This window comes from Mercenaria mercenaria, chromosome 10 (assembly GCF_021730395.1).
Source record: "Mercenaria mercenaria strain notata chromosome 10, MADL_Memer_1, whole genome shotgun sequence".
Taxonomy (NCBI): domain Eukaryota; kingdom Metazoa; phylum Mollusca; class Bivalvia; order Venerida; family Veneridae; genus Mercenaria; species Mercenaria mercenaria.
In genome coordinates this window covers 31,423,603-31,446,065 of record NC_069370.1, presented here as the reverse complement: position 1 = coordinate 31,446,065, position 22,463 = coordinate 31,423,603, and the positions used below count along the sequence as shown (strand labels likewise).

The 22,463-nt window shown below is 37.3% G+C and overlaps 1 protein-coding gene across 1 annotated transcript in view; it reads left to right on the top strand.

Annotated features, from left to right (window-relative positions):
- The window catches only part of LOC123559510 (cyclic AMP-dependent transcription factor ATF-7-like), a 44,806-nt gene extending 24,428 nt beyond the window's left edge, over positions 1 to 20,378 (top strand). Inside the window, exons 5-12 of the mRNA XM_045351393.2 lie at positions 272 to 442; positions 1,173 to 1,597; positions 2,485 to 3,130; positions 6,168 to 6,325; positions 13,432 to 13,512; positions 16,846 to 16,942; positions 17,474 to 17,591; positions 19,065 to 20,378. Of these exons, the coding sequence (XP_045207328.2) occupies positions 272 to 442; positions 1,173 to 1,597; positions 2,485 to 3,130; positions 6,168 to 6,325; positions 13,432 to 13,512; positions 16,846 to 16,942; positions 17,474 to 17,591; positions 19,065 to 19,345 (1,977 nt within the window). The 3' untranslated portion in view covers positions 19,346 to 20,378. The remainder of the gene's footprint in view (positions 1 to 271; positions 443 to 1,172; positions 1,598 to 2,484; positions 3,131 to 6,167; positions 6,326 to 13,431; positions 13,513 to 16,845; positions 16,943 to 17,473; positions 17,592 to 19,064) is intronic.
- The last annotated feature ends 2,085 nt before the right edge of the window (positions 20,379 to 22,463 follow it).

Here is a 22,463-nt window from a genome sequence, read left to right as displayed (position 1 = left end):
AACTCCTGCCCATATTTTATTAACTGATAAAATATATGAAAGATTTATTATTTCTTAATTAAGATTGTGTTTTATCATATTTGTAAGTAGAGATGTTGTCTTAAACTGCTATAAAGGCAATGTCATGAGAAAAACATAGCCATGTAAATCACTCTCTGTGTGATATACACTGTTTCCTGTCATATATCTTTATAGATACTGGATGATGATATAATGAATGGAGAAGGAAATTAGCGAATGATAATGAATATTTAATTTTGCATTTTAACAGAGTCTGCATTTACCAGGAACAGACTGTGCTGATTTGGACACGCCCCAGCCTACTATACCAAAGATCTTGGTTGGTGGAGAGGAGATCCACGAGAACAGGAAACTTCAAGACAAACCCAAGGACCTCACTATGTCATCCATTGTACCGAAAAAGAGAAAGTTCCTCTGTCAGGTATGGTAGAATAGAGAGAAAGTCTTAGTTGACCTGTTTTACTGGTGCATTTTTGAATTTTTGTGTCGAACTCGTACAGAGATTTCCAGTTCTCTGAAATGGGGAAAATCTTAAATTTGTTAAAGCTATTCTACTCCTACAATTTTCATGTCACTTTATAATAAGTTTATTATGCCAGGCACTGCATTTTTTTACAAAAATGTGTAAAATAATCACTATAGTTGGCAAGAAATAACATACAAGTTGTATAGAGTGATTTTGAAGCATCATGTTATGTTGCTGTGTTCATTGTCCATCTTAATCTGTGTTGAAGGGGCCTCTATGGCTGACTGGTTAAGGTTTCAGACTTTGAATTACTCGCCTTTTACCTGTGTGGGTTTGAAACCTCATTTGGAGTGTAGAATCCTGTCATATGAGAAAAACATCAACCTTGCTTATGGAAAACTGTTGTTTGACCAGGTTCTATCCAGGTGCCTGCCTAAGATGAAATAATACCTAAAATGGCACCTGGGATCTTACTTTACCATCAAAAGCTGGAAAGTCATCATATGACTTGGTGTGACATAAAATCCAACAAAAACAAATCTGCAGTGAGCAAAAAAAGTGTTTGAAAGATTTTTATATGTACATGTTTTCAGCTTGCAAACATATTATTTTCGCTATATGTTTAAACAAGAATTTTGTTTGTTGAGAATACCATTTGAAAATAGAGATTTTTCTTTCTTTACAGAGTTTACCAACATCCACAACTTCCGAGGATGAGGAAGAAGCAGTGATTGGTTCCTCTTCTACAGAATTGAATGGTTCTGGTGAAAATATTGTTACAAATAGTGTACCAGTCGAAGTTAGTAGCAGTGTACCAGTCCAGTCCCCACAGAATGTCACCCAGATGGCTGAAAGTTTCCATTCCCCACAGAATGTCAGCCAGATGGCGGAAAGTTTCCATTCCCCACAGAATGTTGCCCATATGCCTGAAAGTTCTCCACGTAGTGTAGCAGAACCTTTGTATTCTCCACAAGCTGTTAGCACCTCAGGAAATAACACTGTGTTAACTGTTGATGATGACAATGATAAAAACTTTGCGTCTGTTATTGGAAGTTCAAATGCCGGAAGTATAAACATTACAAGTGTACCAATTTCCAGTGTTCCGGTTGGGTAAGTACATCCTATCTTTTTATATGTGTACTACTATAAGGCAGTTGAGACAAAAAAACTCATTATGTTCAGCAGTTCTTATTGCACCGACCTCAGCATAGTTGTCACAGTGTTCAGAGAATAAGGTTTAGTGTGTGTGTGTGATTCTGACTGTCAGGACAATAACTTTTGACATTCATGGAGCAATCTTATTTATATTTGCAATAAATGCTTTCCTCAATGAGACCGAATGCCGAACACAAAAGCCAGGCCCCAATCTCAGAGCTTGTCACAGGGCTCAAAGGTCATTTTAGAGCTTGACTAGGCCTTAAATGGGAAATGCGTAGAGCGGTCTTATTTCTTTAGTGCATCACTGTTTGTCTTAATGACACAAATCCCAAGGCCTTTAAATCAGAGGTGAAGGTCACACTTAGGGGTCAAAGGTCATATTAGATCTTGTCTACAGGCTATAACTTTGACGTGCATTTAGTTAACTTTTTTTTTTCAGAGATAATTATTTCAATGAAACATGTATTGCCACTGGACATAGGTCTTTATTTTATTCTAGTGTTGATTTTTTTTTCAGAGAATTTTATATTTTCATAAACAGAAAAGTCTTTGTGTCACACAAATGAAAATCTGAAGTAAAGTTAGAAAAAAATGCAGAAAAAAATACCTCTTTTATGTATACATGTACTAAATACACAGTTGACCTTTAGCATTGATGGGGGAAGATTTTCTGATATGTGGGCTTGTTGACTACCTACTTTCATTTTTGCTTGGTTATTAGTTAAAAGGTTTTCACTGTAGTAAAGATGGACATACTCTCATGCTTTATACTGTTAGAAATGTTCAAATACTATTTTTGCCATGTCATGTTAAGAGTTTGGGACAAAATTGTATTTCAGAAATAAACATGCTTTGGCTGCCAGCCCTCTGATGGTTCAAGTCCTGTTACAGTTACCAGGTGGTCAGGTGGTGCCAGTTCAAGTTCCAGCTTCAAATGTAGCAACCAGTCAGCCGGTGGTGCAGAAACCTCAACCCCAACAGATCCAGCTAATTAGGCCAGCCATCCAACCACAGCCTGGAGTTAATAATTTGACTCAAAACTCACCAACCATGATCTTAGCAGGAAACACTTTATTTCAAACAGGCCAAAATTTTCAGACAGTCACCCCTGGTGGGCTTATTCAAAACACTGTGCCATTGACTGTGAAATCTCCACAGCAGACCAATAATGCTCAGACTGGTTTACAAACTGTTTTGAATCAGTCTGCCACTCATCCCAAATTACAGGCTGTGCTTAACCAGTCTGTTTCTCAACCAGCTCTACAAACTGCCTTAAACCAGTCATTGACAGGAAGTGCATTTCAAGCTGCAGCCCAGTCTGCTTTAAGAACAATTCTAGTGACGAACAAACAGACCGGTATACAAACAACTCCTTCCGTAAATAATACAGCACAGATACTACAGAATGCCATAACTGTGAACCAGACCAACACAAAACCCCCTCAGAAAGTTGTCCTACCAGGGAGTCAGTCATACACCAAACAGGTAAATAATTGTTAGTTTACAGGACATTGGTATAACTTCATTTTTTCCATCAGTGGAAAACATGCAGAGTGCCTACCTTTTACAGCTGGGCAGACCGTCTGAACAGATAAATAAATGACACCTTGCTTGAAACCATATATTAAATTGAAATCTGTGAACATAAAATTCCTTGTTTCTGGCCAAATGGTTATTTTGTATGAATTAAAATTGACCAGTTTTAATTTTCGAGGATAATTTGTGTGAAAATTGTATTTGATTGTTGGGATTGAATGTTGTGGATTGATGCAACTGCAACAATTCTTCACCTTCTAAGATATATAATGTCACAGTATTGATTAATTTACTTTTAAAAACTATAGGTCTAAAAGTTCAAGTCCCAAGGAAAACTCTAGCTAACAAAATCCAGTATTCAGAATTAACCCTTACCATGCTGGATACGATTGATTGAGCCTTTGAGACCAGTGTAGATCATGATCAGCCTGCACATCTGTGCAGTCTGATCAAGATCTGCACTGTTCACCATTCAGTCTATCATTTTCGCTAAGCACCCCTTTTAACAGTTAATGGTACTGTTCAAATTGAAAGATGGACAAGTTCATTATAGAATTTCAGAGTATTCAGAATAAAGGTTGCTGACTACGAATCACTTGCCTCTCATTACTAAAACCTCGTTAGGGTGTAGCATTAGGTTTTGTTTGGGATTTCACTCCACAAGATGAGATTTATGGCCCTTTAGTTAATCAAAAGTATACATCAAGGCCCTAAAAGTTCATGCAGCTTGTGTCTCAAGAAGTGTTCTTGAATCGTGAAACTTTATAGGAATGTTTCTCCAGGTTCCTTTTGTGTTTTGCTATAAAATGATGTTGTTTTGTAATATCTATACCTAGTGTTATTTCTAGAGCTCAAAAAAGGGCAGGGCGCTGTCAGAAAGGGGAAGGGGGCTGCCAAAAATGAGAAGGGTGCTGTAACAGGAAAGTTACTGTTGTTGTGTTTCCAGATGTTTATAGTTATGTATTCATAACATCTATGATTATTGCACACTTAAACTATCAAAGAATGAAGTGGTAAATGTTATCTTCCCAAAACTAGTAACAGAGTTTACAAATCGGTTTTTACATTACTTTGTACTTCTGGTCATAACAGTCAAGCATTTTTCTTAAAAATGTCACCAAGGATCTCAACTTATTCATGTGAATATGAAATAGTGGAGGCCTTTATATGTACATAAGCTTGAAACCATGCAACATGTTACAACATAATGAAAAGGTCTGTTTCAGGTCACATTGTAAACTAATATTTATCAAATTTTAAATTCATTTTATATTGATTAGGTCTTTTGTCAATATTTCTTTAACAGAAAAGTGCTATAAAACTCTGTGAAAAAATATATCCAAAATGAAATATCCGGATACTGGTACACTTTCGGAATGTCGTCTGAAAGTGTTTTTTACTTGGTTTACTTGATGCATTAGGGTAAATGGGAGATAGTTCCTTCGATTTTGATGTTACTTATCATAAAGAAAAATACTCTGATAGTTAGCTTTTTTGAAGGAATTGTGGAAAAATTGCATACAACATTGGGTGTAATTAGAATCATGAATGGACATTCTAAACTTATTTTTGCTTTTGAAATTCATCAGATTTGTGCATTTTCCAAATGAAATTACGGTAGGTTCAGACTGCATTGATATACATTTATTATTATATCAAACAAAGGTCTAATTTCGTCTTGCATGAAGAAATCGTACAGGGTGCTTTTCACGTGCTTGGTAATCAGCTGGTGGCTTGCAGACAATTCATTAATTTGCACCATTTTGACAGTACAAAGGATCAGTACTCTTTTATCGATTAATTTTAACACTTCATTGATTCTCATGGACTGTGTGCACACGTGGTGACTTAATTTGCTGATCAAAAAATCGGCGAGGCAATTGTCTCCAGGATAATGGGCAGGATTTAGCAGAAGATCAAAGTCAGGAGGGCACATTTTAAAGGCAGCGTGGCCGTAAAAAGGTCAGGGCGGGGCGTCCCGCTGCGTCGCTCTACAAATAACACTACTATACCCCACTCAAACCCACACCACTCGGGGTATCCCCAACCCAATGTAAAATAAAAGTTTACTTAGTCCGGTGTTGTCTTATGGACACACATGGCTAGTTATGTCTCCCACCACACAGTGGTGTGGGAGACATATTGATTTACTCCAGTCTGTGTGTGTGTGTGTGTCTGTCACAAAGCTTGTCCGCACTCTAAGTCAAACATTTCTCATCCGATTTTCACCAAACTTGAACAAAATGTGTTTGACCATAAGACCTCGGCCAAGTTCGATAACTAGCCAAATCGGTCCAGGCATTTTGGAGTAACGGCCCTTGAATTATCGAAAAATTGGCCTTTTTACTCATGTCTGCACTCTTAATCAAACATTTCTCATCCGATCTTCACAAAACTTGAACAAAATGTGTTTGACCATGAGACCTCAGCCAAGTTCGATAACTAGCCAAATCGGTCCAGGCATTTTGGAGTTACGGCCCTTGAATTATCAAAAAATTGGCCTTTTTACTCTTGTGCGCACTCTAAGTTGAACATTTCTCATCTGATCTTCACCAAACTTGAACAAAATGTGTTTGACCACGAGACCTTGGCCAAGTTCGATAACTAGCCAAATTGGTCTAGGCATTTTAGAATTACGGCCCTTGAATTACCGAAAAAATCCATCTGTTTACTCTTGTCCGCTCTCTAAGTCGAATATTTCTCATTCGATCTTCACCAAACTTGAACAAAATGTGTTAGGCCATAAGACCTTACCCAAATTCGATAACTAGCCTAATCGGCCCAGGCACTTTTGATTTATGGCCCTTGAATTACTGATTGGATCCACTCATCCAGACCATCTAATTGGATCCACTCGTCTAAAACATCTAGAGAGCCTAACATTTTTCATAGGGGCAGTTGTGGGAGACATGCGCTTTTCTCAAAAGCATCTCTAGTTTATTTAGGTATTTTGTCTCCACATGTCTTTTTCAATGATAAATTTCAGAGATTGAAAGCAGCAATTCAACAGCAGACGACACCAAGCAATCAGAAACTGTTCTATGGAGGGGAGGTAAAAAGTGAGCCACAGTGGTCTCCGGGTGCTGTCAGTTCCTCAGCAACCGTTTCCTCTCCCGAAGCTGGCTTATCACCAGGTGCATCAGTGTAAGTAGATGCTTGTATGCAGAGTGTAATTTACAGCTGATGGATTTGTATAGATTTGTCATTTGAATTCTATCAAATATTAATATATGGTATGCAGTAGTAGCAGTGCCAGTGAAGGAAGGATATGACTAATCTGCTGTCTCTTCTGTGTTAACAGCTCTGTTCTGACAGTATTGACACACTGATTCTGTTGCACATGTTCTGTCATATAAAAGAACAACAAGCCTCTAAACTACTTATTGAATGGCAATTACTTTATCCTTGGAAATTGTAGGTGCCAGACCCTGTTAGCCCTAACGTTGTTTTCAAGGGAAGTGCAGGTTTCTTCCCCTTTTATAACAGCAGAATGGAGTCTAATTACAACTAGCTTTGAGATTGTCCTACAAGTAGATGCCCCGTGGTGTCACTCACCACATAGTGACAAGGTGAGCTTCTGTGATCGCCCTTCGTCTGTCATCCATCCACAATTTCTTGGGAACATGATAGAGACCACATTCTGCAATTGATTTTGATCAAATTTGCACACAACTTTTATTGGCATAATATCTCAGTTCCTTTAAAAACTGGCCAGATCCCATCATGGGTTCCAGAGTTATTGCCCCTTAAAGGGCCAATTTTTGCTATTTTGGCTTGTGAACACGATAGAGACCACATTTTGCAACAATTTTAATTAAACTTGCACACAGCTTGTAGTGGCATAATATCTCAGTTCCTTTTGAAAACTGGCCAGATCCCATCATGGGTTCCAGAGTTATGGCCCCTTAAAGGGCCAAAATTTGCTATTTTGGTTTGTGAACATGATAGAAACCATACTTTGCAATTGAGTTTAATCAAACTTGCACACAACTTATATTGGCATAATAGCTCTGTTCCTTTCAAAGACTGACCAGATCCCATCATTGGTTCCAGAGTTATGGTCCCTTCAAGGGCCAAAATTTGCTATTTTGGCTTTTGCAGCCATGTGGAGACTTCATTTATGGTTTGATTTGATACAAATTAGCACAATATCTTTATCAACAACAGATCTTAGATTCCATGATGAATCTGTCAGATCCAATCACAGGTTCTGGAGTTACTGTGGCTAATTGACCCCTGACAGAGCCAAAATTTGTTAATTTTTACCTTTTATACACCTATCATGAATAAAACTTGAAAATATCTGTTTACTGTGTCTGTCTTGCAAAGTTATTTTACACTTTTCATCTAAGTTTCGTAAACAAACAAATAGCAATATAAAGAATTTTCCATTGTGCTTTTTGCAATGTACACTAACATTTGCATTATTGATCTGACATGTACCTTCTAAATACATGTCTGAAGGAACTGTTGTTTCTTCATTCATTCATAAACAAAGGGAAACAGGTGTTTAGTATCGTCAAGACTATATGAATTTTTAGTTGGGACAATATATACAATATTGTATTCTTTAGAAAAGAACTTTCAGTAGTGAAATCATTAATTGATTCATAGTGCTGGCCATCTGGAATAAGGTGGCCAGAATGGATTTTGTCTCGATATGGTTGTCTGGATTATGTAAGGGTATATATTATGTTATATATAACTGTTCAGATTTCCATCCCTTTAGCGCTTTGTAAACAATTATTTTGCCATTTTCAAATAATAGAAGATTTTGGTGGTTGCACCATATTTATTTTTTATGCCCCAAAAGGGAGGCATATTAGTTTTCAACTGTCAGTCCATTAGTTCGTTCGTTCGTTAGTCACAACGTTAACTTTTTGCATGAAGGCACTTTACTTGCGTATCACTGCACCCATGACCTTCAAACTTCACGTGCTGATAGTACTTATTGAGTACACCACCCCTACTGACTTTGGGGTCACCAGGTCAAAGGTCAAGGTCACACGGGCCAATGTTAACTTTTTGCATGAAGGCACTTTACTCACGAACCGCTTCACCCAGGACCTTCAAACTTCACATGCTGATAGTACTTATTGAGTACACCACCCCTACTGACTTTGGGGTCACTAGGTCAAAGGTCAAGGTCACAGGGGCCAACGTTAACTTTTTGCAAGAAGACACTTTACTCGCGAACCACTGCACCTAGGACCTTCAAACTTCACATGCTGATAGTACTTACTGAGTACACTACCCCTACTGACTTTGGGGTCACCAGGTCAAAGATCAAGGTCACAGGGGCCAACGTTAACTTTTTGCATGAAGGCACTTTACCCGCGAACCACTGCACCCAGGACCTTCAAACTTCACATGCTGATAGTACTTATTGAGAACACCACCCCTACTGACTTTGGGGTCACCAGGTCAAAGATCAAGGTCACAGGGGCCAATGTTAACTTTTTGCATGAAGGCACTTTACTCGCGAACCACTGCACCCATGACCTTCAAACTTCACGTGCTGATAGTACTTATTGAGTACACCACCCCTACTGACTTTGGGGTCACCAGGTCAAAGGTTAAGGTCACAGGGGCCAACGTTAACTTTTTGCATGAAGGCACTTTATTCACGAACCACTGCACCCAGGATCTTCAAACTTCACATGCTGATAGTACTTATTGAGTACACCACCCCAACTGACTTTGGGGTAACCAGGTCAAAGGTCAAGGTCACAGGGGCCAATGTTAACTTTTTGCATGAAGGCACTTTACTCGCGAACCACTGCACCCAGGACCTTCAAACTTTACATGCTGATAGTACTTTAGGAGTACACCAACCTTACTGACTTTGGAGTCACCAGGTCAAAGGTCAAGGTCACGGGCCAACGTTAACATTTTGCATGAAGGCACTTTACTCGTGAACCACTTCACCCAGGACCTTCAAACTTCACATGCTGATAGTACTTATTGAGTACACCACCCCTACTGACATTGGGGACACCAGGTCAAAGGTCAAGGTGCTGTGGGGGCATTTGTCACCATTAGTGACAGCTCTTGTTCAATATTAATCGCAGACGTAATTGAAGCATAGCGTAATATTCCATAGTACATGTATTCCAATGTTTAAATTTTTTTTCATAATACGCGTTTTGCCATTTTCTTACAAAAAATTAATTATGAAGGCCATCTTGGATTTTAGCTGACATCTTCGATTTTCACAAACCATTTTCCATGAAGTGCTTTATACTTGTCTACTACTGTGCAAAGTTTCATGCCAGAAGGTGAACAATGTGCTCCTTTTTATGCTTGGATTTCTTGCACTATATACTAGGCGGGGGACATTGATAACTCTGTTACAAATTCTTGCTCACTGAGTTTTAGCCCTTTGATTATTCAACAATAGTATACTGTAGTACAATTCTTGTCAGGAGTATTTCTCAACAACCACTGGTTGGAATTTAGTGAAGCTTCACTCTCTAGAGGAGATGTGCATATTGTCTTTGTGTTCTGGTCAAATGATTTTTTTCAACGAATTATTGCCCTTTGATTATTTAACAATAGTATATTATAGTACAATCATTGTCTAAAATATTTCTTAGCAACCACTGGTTGAAATTCAGCCATACTTCATAGGAAGCTTTACTATGCTTATTTTCTTCATGTTTAGGTTTGTTAATTTTTAGCTCGACTCTTCGAAGAATAGTCTAGCTATTCTACTTACCCTGGCGTCGGCGTCACACCTTGGTTAAGTTTTTGCATGCAAGTACATACAGCTATCATTTAAAGGCATATAGCTTTGAAACTTGTTTATTTTTCTAGGTCAATTACCAACCTCACTGGGTCAAGTTTCATAACTCTAACATGTATTCTGAGTAAATTATGCCCCCTTTTGGACTTGGAAAATTCTGGTTAAGGTTTTACATGCAAGTTACTATCTCCAAAACTAATGCAGATATTGAATTGAAACTTCACATGTGTCTTTGGGGTTATAAAACTAGTTGATATCACCAAGTCCCATAACTCTGACATGTATTTTGGCCAAATTATGCCCCCTTTTGGACTTAGAAAATTCTGGTTAAAGTTTTGCGTGCAAGTACATACAGCTATTACTAAAAGGCATATATATAGCTTTGAAACTTATTTATTCTTTTTCTAGATCAGTTACCTACCTCACTGGGTCAAGTCCCATAACTCTGACATGTATTTTGAGCAAATTATGCCCTCTTTTGGACTTAGAACTTTGAATTATGTAAAGCGCCTTGGGCGCTATATAAATCTGGTATAATTTAATGTACTACGCCAGTGAATATACTATGTGTAAAATTAGGCGTTTAATCAAATAAAGCAGTTTGAGTTTCAGTAGAAAATCCTGGTTAAAGTTTTACATTCAAGTTACTATCTCCAAAACTAATGCAGCTGTTAAATTGAAACTTCACATGTGTCTTCATGGTTATAAAACTAGTTGATAGAATCAAGTGTCATAACTCTGACATGTATTTTGGGCAAATTATGCTCCTTTTTGGACTTAGAAAATCCTGGTTAAAGTTTTGCATGCAAGTACATACAGCTATTACCAAAAGGCATATAGCTTTGAAACTTCTTTGTTCTTTTTCTAGGTCAGTTACCAACCTCACTGGGTCAAGTTCCTTAACTCTTAACATGAATTTTGAGCAAATTATGCCCCCTTTTGGACTTTGAAAATTCTGGTTAAGTTTTACATGCAAGTTACTATCTTCAAAACTAATGCTGATATGGAATTGAAACTTAACATGTTTCTTCGGGGTTATAAAACTAGTTGATAGCATCAAGTGCATAACTCTGATATACATTTTGGTCAAATTATGTCCAGTTTTGAACTTAAAACTCTTTTGATATTTAACATTTTGGGTAATAATTTCCTGCTTCTGTGACAATATTTCGAATAGTCGAGCTTGACTGTCTTACGGATTATTGCCCTTTGATTATTTAACAATAGTATATTATAGTACAATCATTGTCTAAAATATTTCTTAGAAACCACTGGTTGAAATTCAGCCATACTTCATAGGAAGCTTTACTATGCTTATTTTTATTCATGTTTAGGTTTGTTAATTATGTCTCCCCCAGAGGGGGGAGACATATTGTTTTTGCCCTGTCCGTCCGTCCGTCCGGTCGTCCGTATGTCACACTTCATTTCCGAGCAATAACTGGAGAACCATTTGACCTAGAACCTTCAAACTTCATAGGGTTGTAGGGCTGCTGGAGTAGACGACCCCTATTGTTTTTGGGGTCATTCTGTCAAAGGTCAAGGTCACAGGGGCCTGAACATTGAAAACCATTTCCGATCAATAACTAGAGAACCACTTGACCCAGAATGTTGAAACTTAATAGGATGATTGATCATGAAGAGTAGATGACCCCTATTGATTTTGGGGTATGTCAAAGGTCAAGGTCACAGGGGCCTGAACATTGAAAACCATTTCCGATCAATAACTAGAGAACCACTTGACCCAGAATGTTGAAACTTCATAGGATGATTGGTCATGAAGAGTAGATGACCGGTATTGATTTTGGGGTCACTCCATCAAAGGTCAAGGTCACAGGGGCCTGAACATTGAAAACCATTTCCGATCAATAACTAGAGAACCACTTGACCCAGAATGTTGAAACTTCATAGGATGATTGGTCATGAAGAGTAGATGACCCCTATTGATTTTGGGATCACTCCGTCAAAGGTCAAGGTCACAGGGGCCTGAACATTGAAAACCATTTCCGATCAATAACTAGAGAACCACTTGACCCAGAATGTTGAAACTTCTTAGGATGATTGATCATGTAGAGTAGATGACCCCTATTGTTTTTGGGATAACTCTTTCAAAGGTCAATGTCACAGGGGCCTGAACATTGAAAACCATTTCCGATCAATAACTTTAGTACCACTTGACCCAGAATATTGAAACTTCATAGGATGATTGTACATGCAAAGTAGATGACCCCTATTGATTTTGGAGTCACTCCGTTAAAGTTCAAGGTCACAGGGGCCTGAACATTGAAAACTATTTCCGGTCAGTAACTTGAGAACCACTCGACCCAGAATGTTGAAACTTCATAGGATGATTGTTTATGCAGAATAAATGACTCCTTTTGTTTTTGGAGTCCCTCCGTCAAAGGTCAAGGTCACAGGGGCCTGAACATTGATAACCATTTCCGATCAATAACTTCAAAACCTCTTGATCCAGAATGTTGAAACTTCATAGGATGATTAAACATGCAGAGTAGATGACCCCTATCGATTTTGGGGTCACTCTGTTAAAGGTCAAGGTCACAGGAGCCTGAACATGGAAAACAATTTCCGATCAATAACTTGAGAACCACTTGACCCAGAATGTTGAAACTTCATAGGATGATTGAACATGCAGAGTAGATGACTCCTATTGATTTTGGAATCAGTCTATTAAAGGTGAAGGTCATGGGCCTGGTCATGTAAAATCATTTCTGGAAAATAACTTGAGAACCACTTGACCTAGAATGTTGAAACTTAATAGGATGATTAGACATGCAGAGTAGATGACCCCTATTTATTTTGAGGTCACTTGATCAAAGATCAAGGTCACAGGGGCCTGAACAGTGACTTGAGAACCACTAGGCCAATAGTGTTGAAATTTAGGGGGATGACTGGACATGCAAAGTAGATGGTCCCTATTGCAGCCAGCCATCAGTGTCTCTTTGACTTTTGCTCCTGACCCCTATTGACTTCTTGCCTATAGGACTTTGCATTGGGGGAGACATGTGCTTTTTTACAAAAGCAATTTCTAGTTTTTTCACTGATTATTACCCTTTGATTAGTTAACATTAGTAACCTGTAGCATCATCATAGTCAGGGGTATTTCTCAGCAACCACTGCCTGGAGTTCATGAAAATTTCAGAAAAATTCAGCAAAAATTCATTTCACTCTCAAGGGGAGGTGTGCACATATTCTTCATTATCCTTTGAAATCAGTTTTCAATCAGATATGCCCCATAATCAAACTCTGTGCCCAGTCAGAAAATTTCATGTTTGTTCTTTTAATATGCAAATTTCGGGATGCATCCATTGGTTTTACCAATATTACTTGTTCTTCTTCTGCAGCTAATTGGACTGGCTTAAATAAGTAGGAGTCCTTAAAACTACTTGTAACTTATACTGTTAAAAGTTTACAGTTCCAATTTTACTACAGTTATGAGAAGCTTGGTTGCCATATCTATTTTACAACATATGGCAATGTTCAATTACAGGTCGTACAACAGTGGTGAACTAAGTACATCTGAGAGCACAGATGTTGAAATGAAGAGGGAGAAGTTTCTAGAGAGAAACAGGTATGTGTTTATATATAGATCCCTTTCATTGTATAGGACAGGGATTGACCTTTAGGACTGCCCTATTGCCTGGGGAAGGTAAGAGTAGAGTGCAGATAGGCAAAAAATCAGACTCATTTGCTTGTCTGGAAAAAGTCCATGAAATACCTCTAAGCAAATCGTGTACTACTGTTTTTGTTGCTATACTGCATTGTAATATCTCATTACATCACCATGTTACATTTGGGCAACCAAAAATTTGGTTAGGGCAAGGATGAAAATAGTTGAATAGTCTCCCTATGAGCTAGTGCTCTACAGAGTTAAAGTCAAGCCCTGTTGGATATGTGTATAGTAGACATCGTACGAAGAGACCACACAAAAAACTGCCAAAAAGTGGTCACTTAAGAATGATCTGTTAATAGATTTTGGTAAATATTGAAACAGTATGTTGCACAGTTGTTATTCTATGTGTACCAAAGTTTTAAAGTGAGATAAACATTTTTAGATGGTGAACACCAGTCAGTTCACAGACTGGTACTGTGAAATCATTAATATTCGTGGGGGACTAATTTTTAGCTCACCTGTCACATAGTGACAAGGTGAGCTTTTGTGATCACGCAGCGTCCGTCGTCCGTGCGTCCGTGTGTCCGTCCGTAAACTTTTGCTTGTGACCACTCTAGAGGTCACATTTTTTGTGGGATCTTTATGAAAGTTAGTCAGAATGTTCATCTTGATGATATCTAGGTCAAGTTCGAAACTGGGTCACGTGCCGGCAAAAACTAGGTCAGTAGGTCTAAAAATAGAAAAACCTTGTGACCTCTCTAGAGGCCATATATTTCACAAGATCTTCATGAAAATTGGTCAGAATGTTCACCTTGATGATATCTAGGTCAAATTCGAAATTGGGTCACGTGCTGTCAAAAACTAGGTCAGTAGGTCTAAAAATAGAAAAACATTGTGACCTCTCTAGAGGCCACATATTTCACAAGATCTTCATGAAAATTAGTCAGAACCTTCATCTTGATGATATCTAGGTCAAGTTCGAAAGTGGGTCACGTGCCTTCAAAAACTAGGTCAGTAGGTCAAATAATAGAAAAACCTTGTGACCTCTCTAGAGGCCATATATTGCACAAGATCTTCATGAAAATTGGTCAGAATGTTCAGCTTGATGATATCTAGGTCAAGTTCGAAATTGGGTCATGTGCTGTCAAAAACTAGGTCAGTAGGTCTTAAAATAGAAAAACCTTGTGACCTCTCTAGAGGCCATATATTTCACAAGATCTTCATGAAAATTAGTCAGAACCTTCATCTTGATGATATCTAGGTCAAGTTCGAAACTGGGTCACATGCCTTCAAAAACTAGGTCAGTAGGTCAAATGATAGAATAACCTTGTGACCTCTCTAAAGGCCATATTTTTCATGGGATCTGTATGAAAGTTGGTCTGAATGTTGATCTTGATGATATCTAGGTCAAGTTCGAAACTGGGTCACGTGCGATCAAAAACTAGGTCAGTAGGTCTAAAAATAGAAAAACCTTGTGACCTCTCTAGAGGCCATATATTTCACAAGATCTTCATGAAAATTGGTCAGAACCTTCATCTTGATGATATCTAGGTCAAGTTCGAAAGTGGGTCACGTGCCCTCAAAAACAAGGTCAGTAGGTCAAATAATAGAAAAACCTTGTGACCTCTCTAGAGGCCATATTTTTCATGGGATCTGTATGAAAGTTGGTCTGAATGTTCATCTTGATGATATCTAGGTCATGTTCGAAACTGGGTCACGTGCCCTCAAAAACTAGGTCAGTAGGTCAAATAATAGAAAAACCTTGTGACCTCTCTAAAGGCCATATTTTTCATGGGATCTGTATGAAAGTTAGTCTGAATGTTTATCTTGATGATATCTAGGTCAAGTTCGAAACAGGGTGATGTGCGGTCAAAAACTAGGTCAGTAGGTCTAAAAATAGAAAAACCTTGTGACCTCTCTAGAGGCCATACTTGTGAATGGATCTCCATAAAAATTGGTCAGAATGTTCATCTTGATGATATGTAGGTCAAGTTCGAAAGTGGGTCACGTGCCGTCAAAAAGTAGGTAAGTAGGTCAAATAATGAAGAAACGTTGTGACCTCTCTAGAGGCCATATTTTTCATGGGAACTGTATGAAAGTTGGTCTGAATGTTTATCTTGATGATATATAGGTCAAGTTTGAAACTGGGTCAACTGTGATCAAAAACTAGGTCAGTAGGTCTTGAAATAGAAAAACCTTGTGACCTCTCTAGAGGCCATACCCTTGAATGGATCTTCATGAAAATTGGTCAGAATGTTCACCTTGATGATATCTAGGTCAAGTTTGAAACTGGGTCACGTGCCGTCAAAAACTAGGTCATTAGGTCAAATAATAAAAAAACCTTGTGACCTCTCTAGAGGCCATACTTTTCATGGGATCTGTATGAAAGTTGGTCTGAATGTTCATCTTGATGATATCTAGGTCAATTTTGAAACTGGGTCAACTGCGGTCAAAAACTAGGTCAGTAGGTCTAAAATTGTTAAAATCTTTTGACCTCTCTAGAGGCCATATTTTTCAATGGATCTTCATGAAAATTGCTCTGAATGTTCATCTTGATGATATCTAGGTCAGTTTCGAAACTGGGTCACATGCGATCAAAAACTAGGCCAGTAGGTATAAAAATAGAAAAACCTTGTGACCTCTCTAGAGGCCATATTTTTCATGAGATCTTCATGAAAATTAGTGAGAATGTTCACCTTGATGATATCTAGGTAAAATTCAAAACAGGGTCAAGTACCTTCGAAAACTAGGTCAGTAGGTCAAATAATAGAAAAACCTTGTGACCTCTCTAGAGACCATATTTTTCAATGGATCTTCATGAAAATTGGTCAGAATTTTTATCTTGATAATATCTAGGTCAAGTTCAAAACTGGGTCACATGAGCTCAAAAACTAGGTCACTATGTCAATTAATAGAAAAAAACGACGTCATACTCAAAACTGGGTCATGTGGGAAGAGGTGAGCGATTCAGGACCATCATGGTCCTCTTGTTGATGATTTCGTGGTTAAGTCAATCCACAAAATTTAATCCAAACGAACAAGTAAAATTCCCATTCATTTTATGTTCAAAAGTTGCAATCCACAAATTCATATCCCCACGAAATTGCCGTTTTGACCAAAACCACGAAATTTCATGCCCACGAAATTAAATGATTTCACAGTAATCATTGGCTTGCCTATTAGATAGCTCTTAATTTCAATGAAAGCTGACAGGAGTGACTGGTACGAAGCCAAGTTTTGCATAGCATTGACTTACGTTGTGTACAGAACTTCATGTTTGGATATATTCAGGGCTGCTGCAGCAAGGTGTCGACAGAAGAGAAAGCATTGGGTACAGACTCTGGAAAAAAAAGCTGATGATCTGTCCTCGGTCAATAATAAATTATGTGTGAGTAAACCTTTGTTGTAGAAGATCAGGTGTCTGCATATCTAAAAATATTTTTGAAGGCATCTAGAGTCTGTTTATACCAGGTGCCATATGAAACTACTCGTTGATGCCACTGAAATTATGTTTTCATATCTGTACTATTTTGTTTAAGAGTCCAGCGGGTTTAAGTGCTCAAAAGCAAAACCAAAAAGCCAAGTAATATTTCTGTTTCAGTTGCCAGGTTGGGCAAATTGTATTTAAAGATATTTTATATGAGCAATGCTGCAGATTTAAATGCTTTTAGAATTTGAATTAATACTGTATATATTTGGTTTCAGTGATTCTCAAACAAATCTATGTAGCAGCCTCTTTGGCCCAGTGATTAAGGTCACTGGTCATTTGCTCATCTTCAGGCTGCTCTTCTTTACTTGGTTTTATACTCTTCAAGATATGTAGAATTCTCCAATGTTAGGAAGCTATCAAGCTGTCCCGTTGTATCTAGTTGTTCTTTTTTTTTTTTTTTCAAAAAAAAATCTTAATTTATATTTTCAGTCAGAAATCAAGAAATTACGTGGCGAAGTAGCAAATTTGAAAACATTGCTGTTGGCACATAAAGATTGTCCGGTTACTATGCAACAAAGGTCACAAGGTCAGCTTGGGACTGAAATGAGTAGGTGTAAATTTCTTAATATTAAATATTAAATTTTAGTATTATGTCTGATAAACAGTAACTTTTTTAGGACTGATAATGAAAATATTATTATAGGTAAATGCTTTGTATCTAGAAATTCTGCAGTGAATATATTTTGAGACTAAGAGCACAATATTATTCTTCTAAGGAATGAGTACATACTTTTTGATGCAAAGCTGATAAAGTTTTAGAATTATTAAATAAGTATCACCTATCTACATATAAATAAAATAGTTTTGATTTGATCAGTTACCTGAACAGAACGTAATTAAGAAAATAACTGTGACAAACATTTAAATGTTGTTATGCACCCAAAATTCAGACAAAAGTATGAAGAAATATTGATGTTTTTGGTTCCATTGGTAGAGTAAAAATGAGTATATAATGATAACAATTAGTGTTATCTTGGTCATATAGGAGCAGTCAGTTTATGTATTTGCTTTCCCCTGCCTGTGAGCATATTGCTACATAATACGTTCCGACACAGAAATGACAACTACACCTCATAAAACAGAGATAACATTGGCACCATATGTTCAGTCGTGTGACTACATTTAATGTTTTTACTAACCTGTTGACAATTGTGTTTTCCAACTAAGTTAAAACAATCATCTGGATGATATGAAGGAAACAGTAGCTTGAAAAAGACTGTCATAAAGCTGTTATTGAAACTGTTCCTGTAGGGATACTCGTTCCCACCCAGTACATGAAAAGTTAAAACTTGGTTATTAGATTAGTGATGTCATTGGGCAGGTAGGTGGATGGACAGTGTAAAGTTTATCATTTCTGCTCAGTAACAAGTTTGGGTTGAGTTATTGAAATAGAACAAGGCCTATAGCTTGACAAGTAGCCTGTAGTAAGAACCAAGGTTGGTATTTGGGTCAAGGTCACTGTTGCAAAAAAGAAAAAAAAAGTTCATTTCAGGAACTTTAATTTTGATTAATGTATTGAAATTAAACTTGGGTATAGGTAGCTTATAGAAAGTCCAAGTCAGGGGTCAGTGGGGTCAAGGACAGCATGACTTAATAGTCTGCATGCAGCATACATTGAAAATTCCATCATTGTGGTCTGTGGTGATTGTCTTTTTAACCATTAGGAATGTATAAATTCATAAAGGCGGCAGACAAGTATTGGCTTAAACTTTTTCTTTTAAGGAAGATCATGCACAAGGTCACAGTTATTAAAAATGATTTTTTTTGCATGGATCATCAAAAAGGGTGTATCTGGTTTATAACATACTGTCACCGAACTGAAGTATAACAAACTAGCTTTGGATCATATTAGTGATTAGTGTTACTAAAAATAGAAAAATGATTTCTGCTCATTAGGTCACTAATACTGAAACCAGAAAATGTTTGAAAATCCAGGTTTTCAGGGAATTTCCATGTCTTGTTTTCTCATGCATGTGCTTTATACTAACACTTTTCTTATTGGGTCATTTTAATTTTTCAGTGTCTTTGGGTAGTGATTTAAATGATGTCACACCTCTTAATATTGAAGAATACACTGATATGCAGGCTGTGTCTGAAGATTCTGCTGCAATTAATCACCAGCCTACAATTACTACAATGGACCAGTCTGGATCAACAATTCCTGGTACTGTTGGACTGGTTCATGGGGACCAAGTTGTGATAAAACCAGTCAGTGTAATAACAGGATTGAACTCACTCGGGTTAATTCCAAAGATCGTGAATCTGGACCAGAGTATTCAGAAAACAAGTTCAGGTTCTTGATGATATTATATGGCTCACTGTTTGGGGCCTTAAATTATTATTGTTTTAACTTGCCTGAGGTAGGAACTCAGGCAAGTTTTTGTGATCGTCCTTTGTTCGAGGAATATCTTTAAAAGCCCTTTAACTGTTTTGGGGCTTTAAGTTATTAGTGCTTTAGCCTGCCTGAAGTAGGAACTCAAGCAAGTTTTGTGATCATCCTGTGTTTGAAGAATAGCTTTAAATCTTTGACTGTTTGTGGGCATTTAGATTAATGCTTTAGCCATCCTGAGGTATATATAGTAACTCGGGCAAGTTTTTGTGATCGTCTTTTGTCCGCAGAATATCTTTCAGAAACCCTTTGACTGTTTTTAGCCATTAAGTTTTTAATGATAAAGCCTGCCAGAGGTAGAACCTCAGGCGTTAGGCAAGTGTTTGTGATCATCTTTTGTTGAAAGAATACCGCTTTGGCTGTTTCTGAGCTTTAAATAACTAATGTTTTAGCCTGCCTGAGGTAGGAACTTTGGCAAGCTTTTGTGATTGTTTTTTGTTCGTAGATCATCTTTTTTTAAAAGTCTGTCCACTTAGCTCAGTAGGTAAAGCTCAGAGCTATGAATTTTGATCCCAGGGGGTGGCGTATCTTCTCCATGATAATGTGACAAAAGATTGATTCAGTAGTTAAAGTAATATAACTTGTTAGAACAATTTTATAAGTAGGTTTTTCATCAATACAGTATCCGAAATAACATTACATCTATGTATACTAGACAAAACAACAAATGTGCAGAAACTGATTTTGTTAGCGGTACGGCCAGTCCACACGTGCATAACTCATTCAGTATTTGGATATTGCATAGATTAAGATCTACAGGTTTTTGTTTTTTTTTAACATATTTTGCACAGTAGTCAAAACATTATACTTGCTTTTCTTAAAAAGCAAACAACAACAAAAGTTTACCATGAAATGGAAATACAACAGTGTACTACAGAACTACATGAAGATTATTCGACACCCATAAGTGAAATAGCCTTTATTATGTTTACTAGATACAGAATAAGCAAAACTGAAAATTTTAAAGTTAAGAAATGAGCTGTTATTATCTACTAAAAAAGCAATATGAGTCGTGCCATGGGAAAACCAACATAGTGGGTTTGCGACCAGCATGGATCCAGACCAGCCTGCGCATCCGCGCAGTCTTGTCAGGCTCCATGCTGTTCGCTTTTAAAGCCTATTGAAATTGGAGAAACTGTTAGCGAACAGCATGGATCCTAACCAGACTGCGCGGATGCGCAGGCTGGTCTGGATCCATGCTGGTCGCAAAGCCACTATGTTGGTTTTCCCATGGCATGGCTCATATTTATTAAACGTCAGCTTCAGCATATGAATTTTAACATAAATTTCACTGAGTACTAAATTTCAAAGTTTTTAATAAACTTTCAGACCAAATAACAAATACCAAATTGGATATAGTTAGACAATAATTACTCTTTGAAACCATAAAATTTTAAATTGACAACAAAATTTTAACCGTATTTTGTCAACTTGAAAAACATGTACTCTTAAAAAATAATTTGATACGACTTGTCATCTTTAATACATAATTAAACTTTTTAAAACGTCTATAACAACCTAAAAACCTAGTTAAAATTACAATATTCTGTATTCATTTCAAATTTTCATTTCATTTTGTATTTTTTGCCAAGAGTCTTTCCATAATTGTCGAATTGGATCACTTTGTCTGTCTCTCCGGGTGTGGGTGCTTGGCGGTGCTTTGTTGCCAATCTCTCCCAGTGGTCAATCTGATACAGAAGAACTCCATCAGGGTAGATGTAAATCTTGTTGGCTTCTTCTTCGGTTTGAAAGTGATTGGGGTGGGGGGGTCCAAAATTGTGTTTTTTTTTTCTGAGATGCCTTGCCACATATTCTTTGCGCCAAAGTTTGCATGCGCAAACTGGGCAAGTGTACGATGTTTAAGGACCCTGTAAGGGCTTACCCAACCTAAATCTAATTTGGCATTAACTGTAGGGGGATACCAATTGATCTGTAAAAATGATCGTGGTTTTAAGCCCTTTGTATAGGTTCTCTTTTGTCTTTCTAGAGACTATAACATTTAGTTGAGTTGCCGCCTTTCGATAACATAATTTCATTGAATGCCTTTTCCATTCTACAATAAAGTGAGTATTTCCATCTTGAATAAAAAAATAAATGCAAGAACAGAACATTAGAATAGCGCAACACCAAAACTTTGAAACAATCTAACAAAACATCCCAGCCCAGTTATATTAAGTTTTCTGGGATTAACTCCATCCAAGGGATATACCCTAGGTTCATAATTGAAAAATCAGATCATACAGTTGATATAAAATAAAGGTTGGCCAAAACCTTAAATAATCAAACAAGACTAGTGGTTTTCTTCAAATTGATTTAATTAACCGCATTTTGATGAATTTCATTCATAGCCAAAGAATCCCAATCACACTGAATCAGTTCAGGTTTTTGAATGACAAATTCTGAAAATTTATTCATACTAGGTAGAGCCATGGATTCAGAAATCATCTGCTTAAAATCAGTTACATTGTCTCTTCTGTTGTCATTTCTTTCCATCTATAAATCTGAAAGGTTGACAACCTCTATGCCATCTCTCCCTGACTCATCTTCGCCCTCCAACTTCTGGGCATCTAAAAGAAAGAATTTTTAGCAAAAGTGACATGTCTAGTTTATTCGCAATTTAACCTACATTTATTGATTTGTAAGAATCATCCTGAGTGAAAATTGAAATTGCCTCCATTACATTTGAAAGATATGCATTATTTCCAGTATCTGATAAATGAACACCATCTTTGCGATAGAAATCGGGCAAATTTCTGTTATGTTTTGGTGGTTTAATGTCCGTCCCATCACATACTGTAGAATTTTCTGTTTAAGTTTTCTATTTATTCTTTTTCTTTTAAGATCCATTGTTTTTGCTGAGGCAGGGGTTTTGGGTGTGTCCCTCCAATTTAAACTTGGCAGAATGTTTGTCCAAACAACGGGAAAAACCGAAAATAGATTTATACAACATTGAAATAATTTTGCATGTGTTGGCTGAAGACACATTGTTCCCTCCTACATGGATGATGATCACAGTTGGTTTGTAACCTT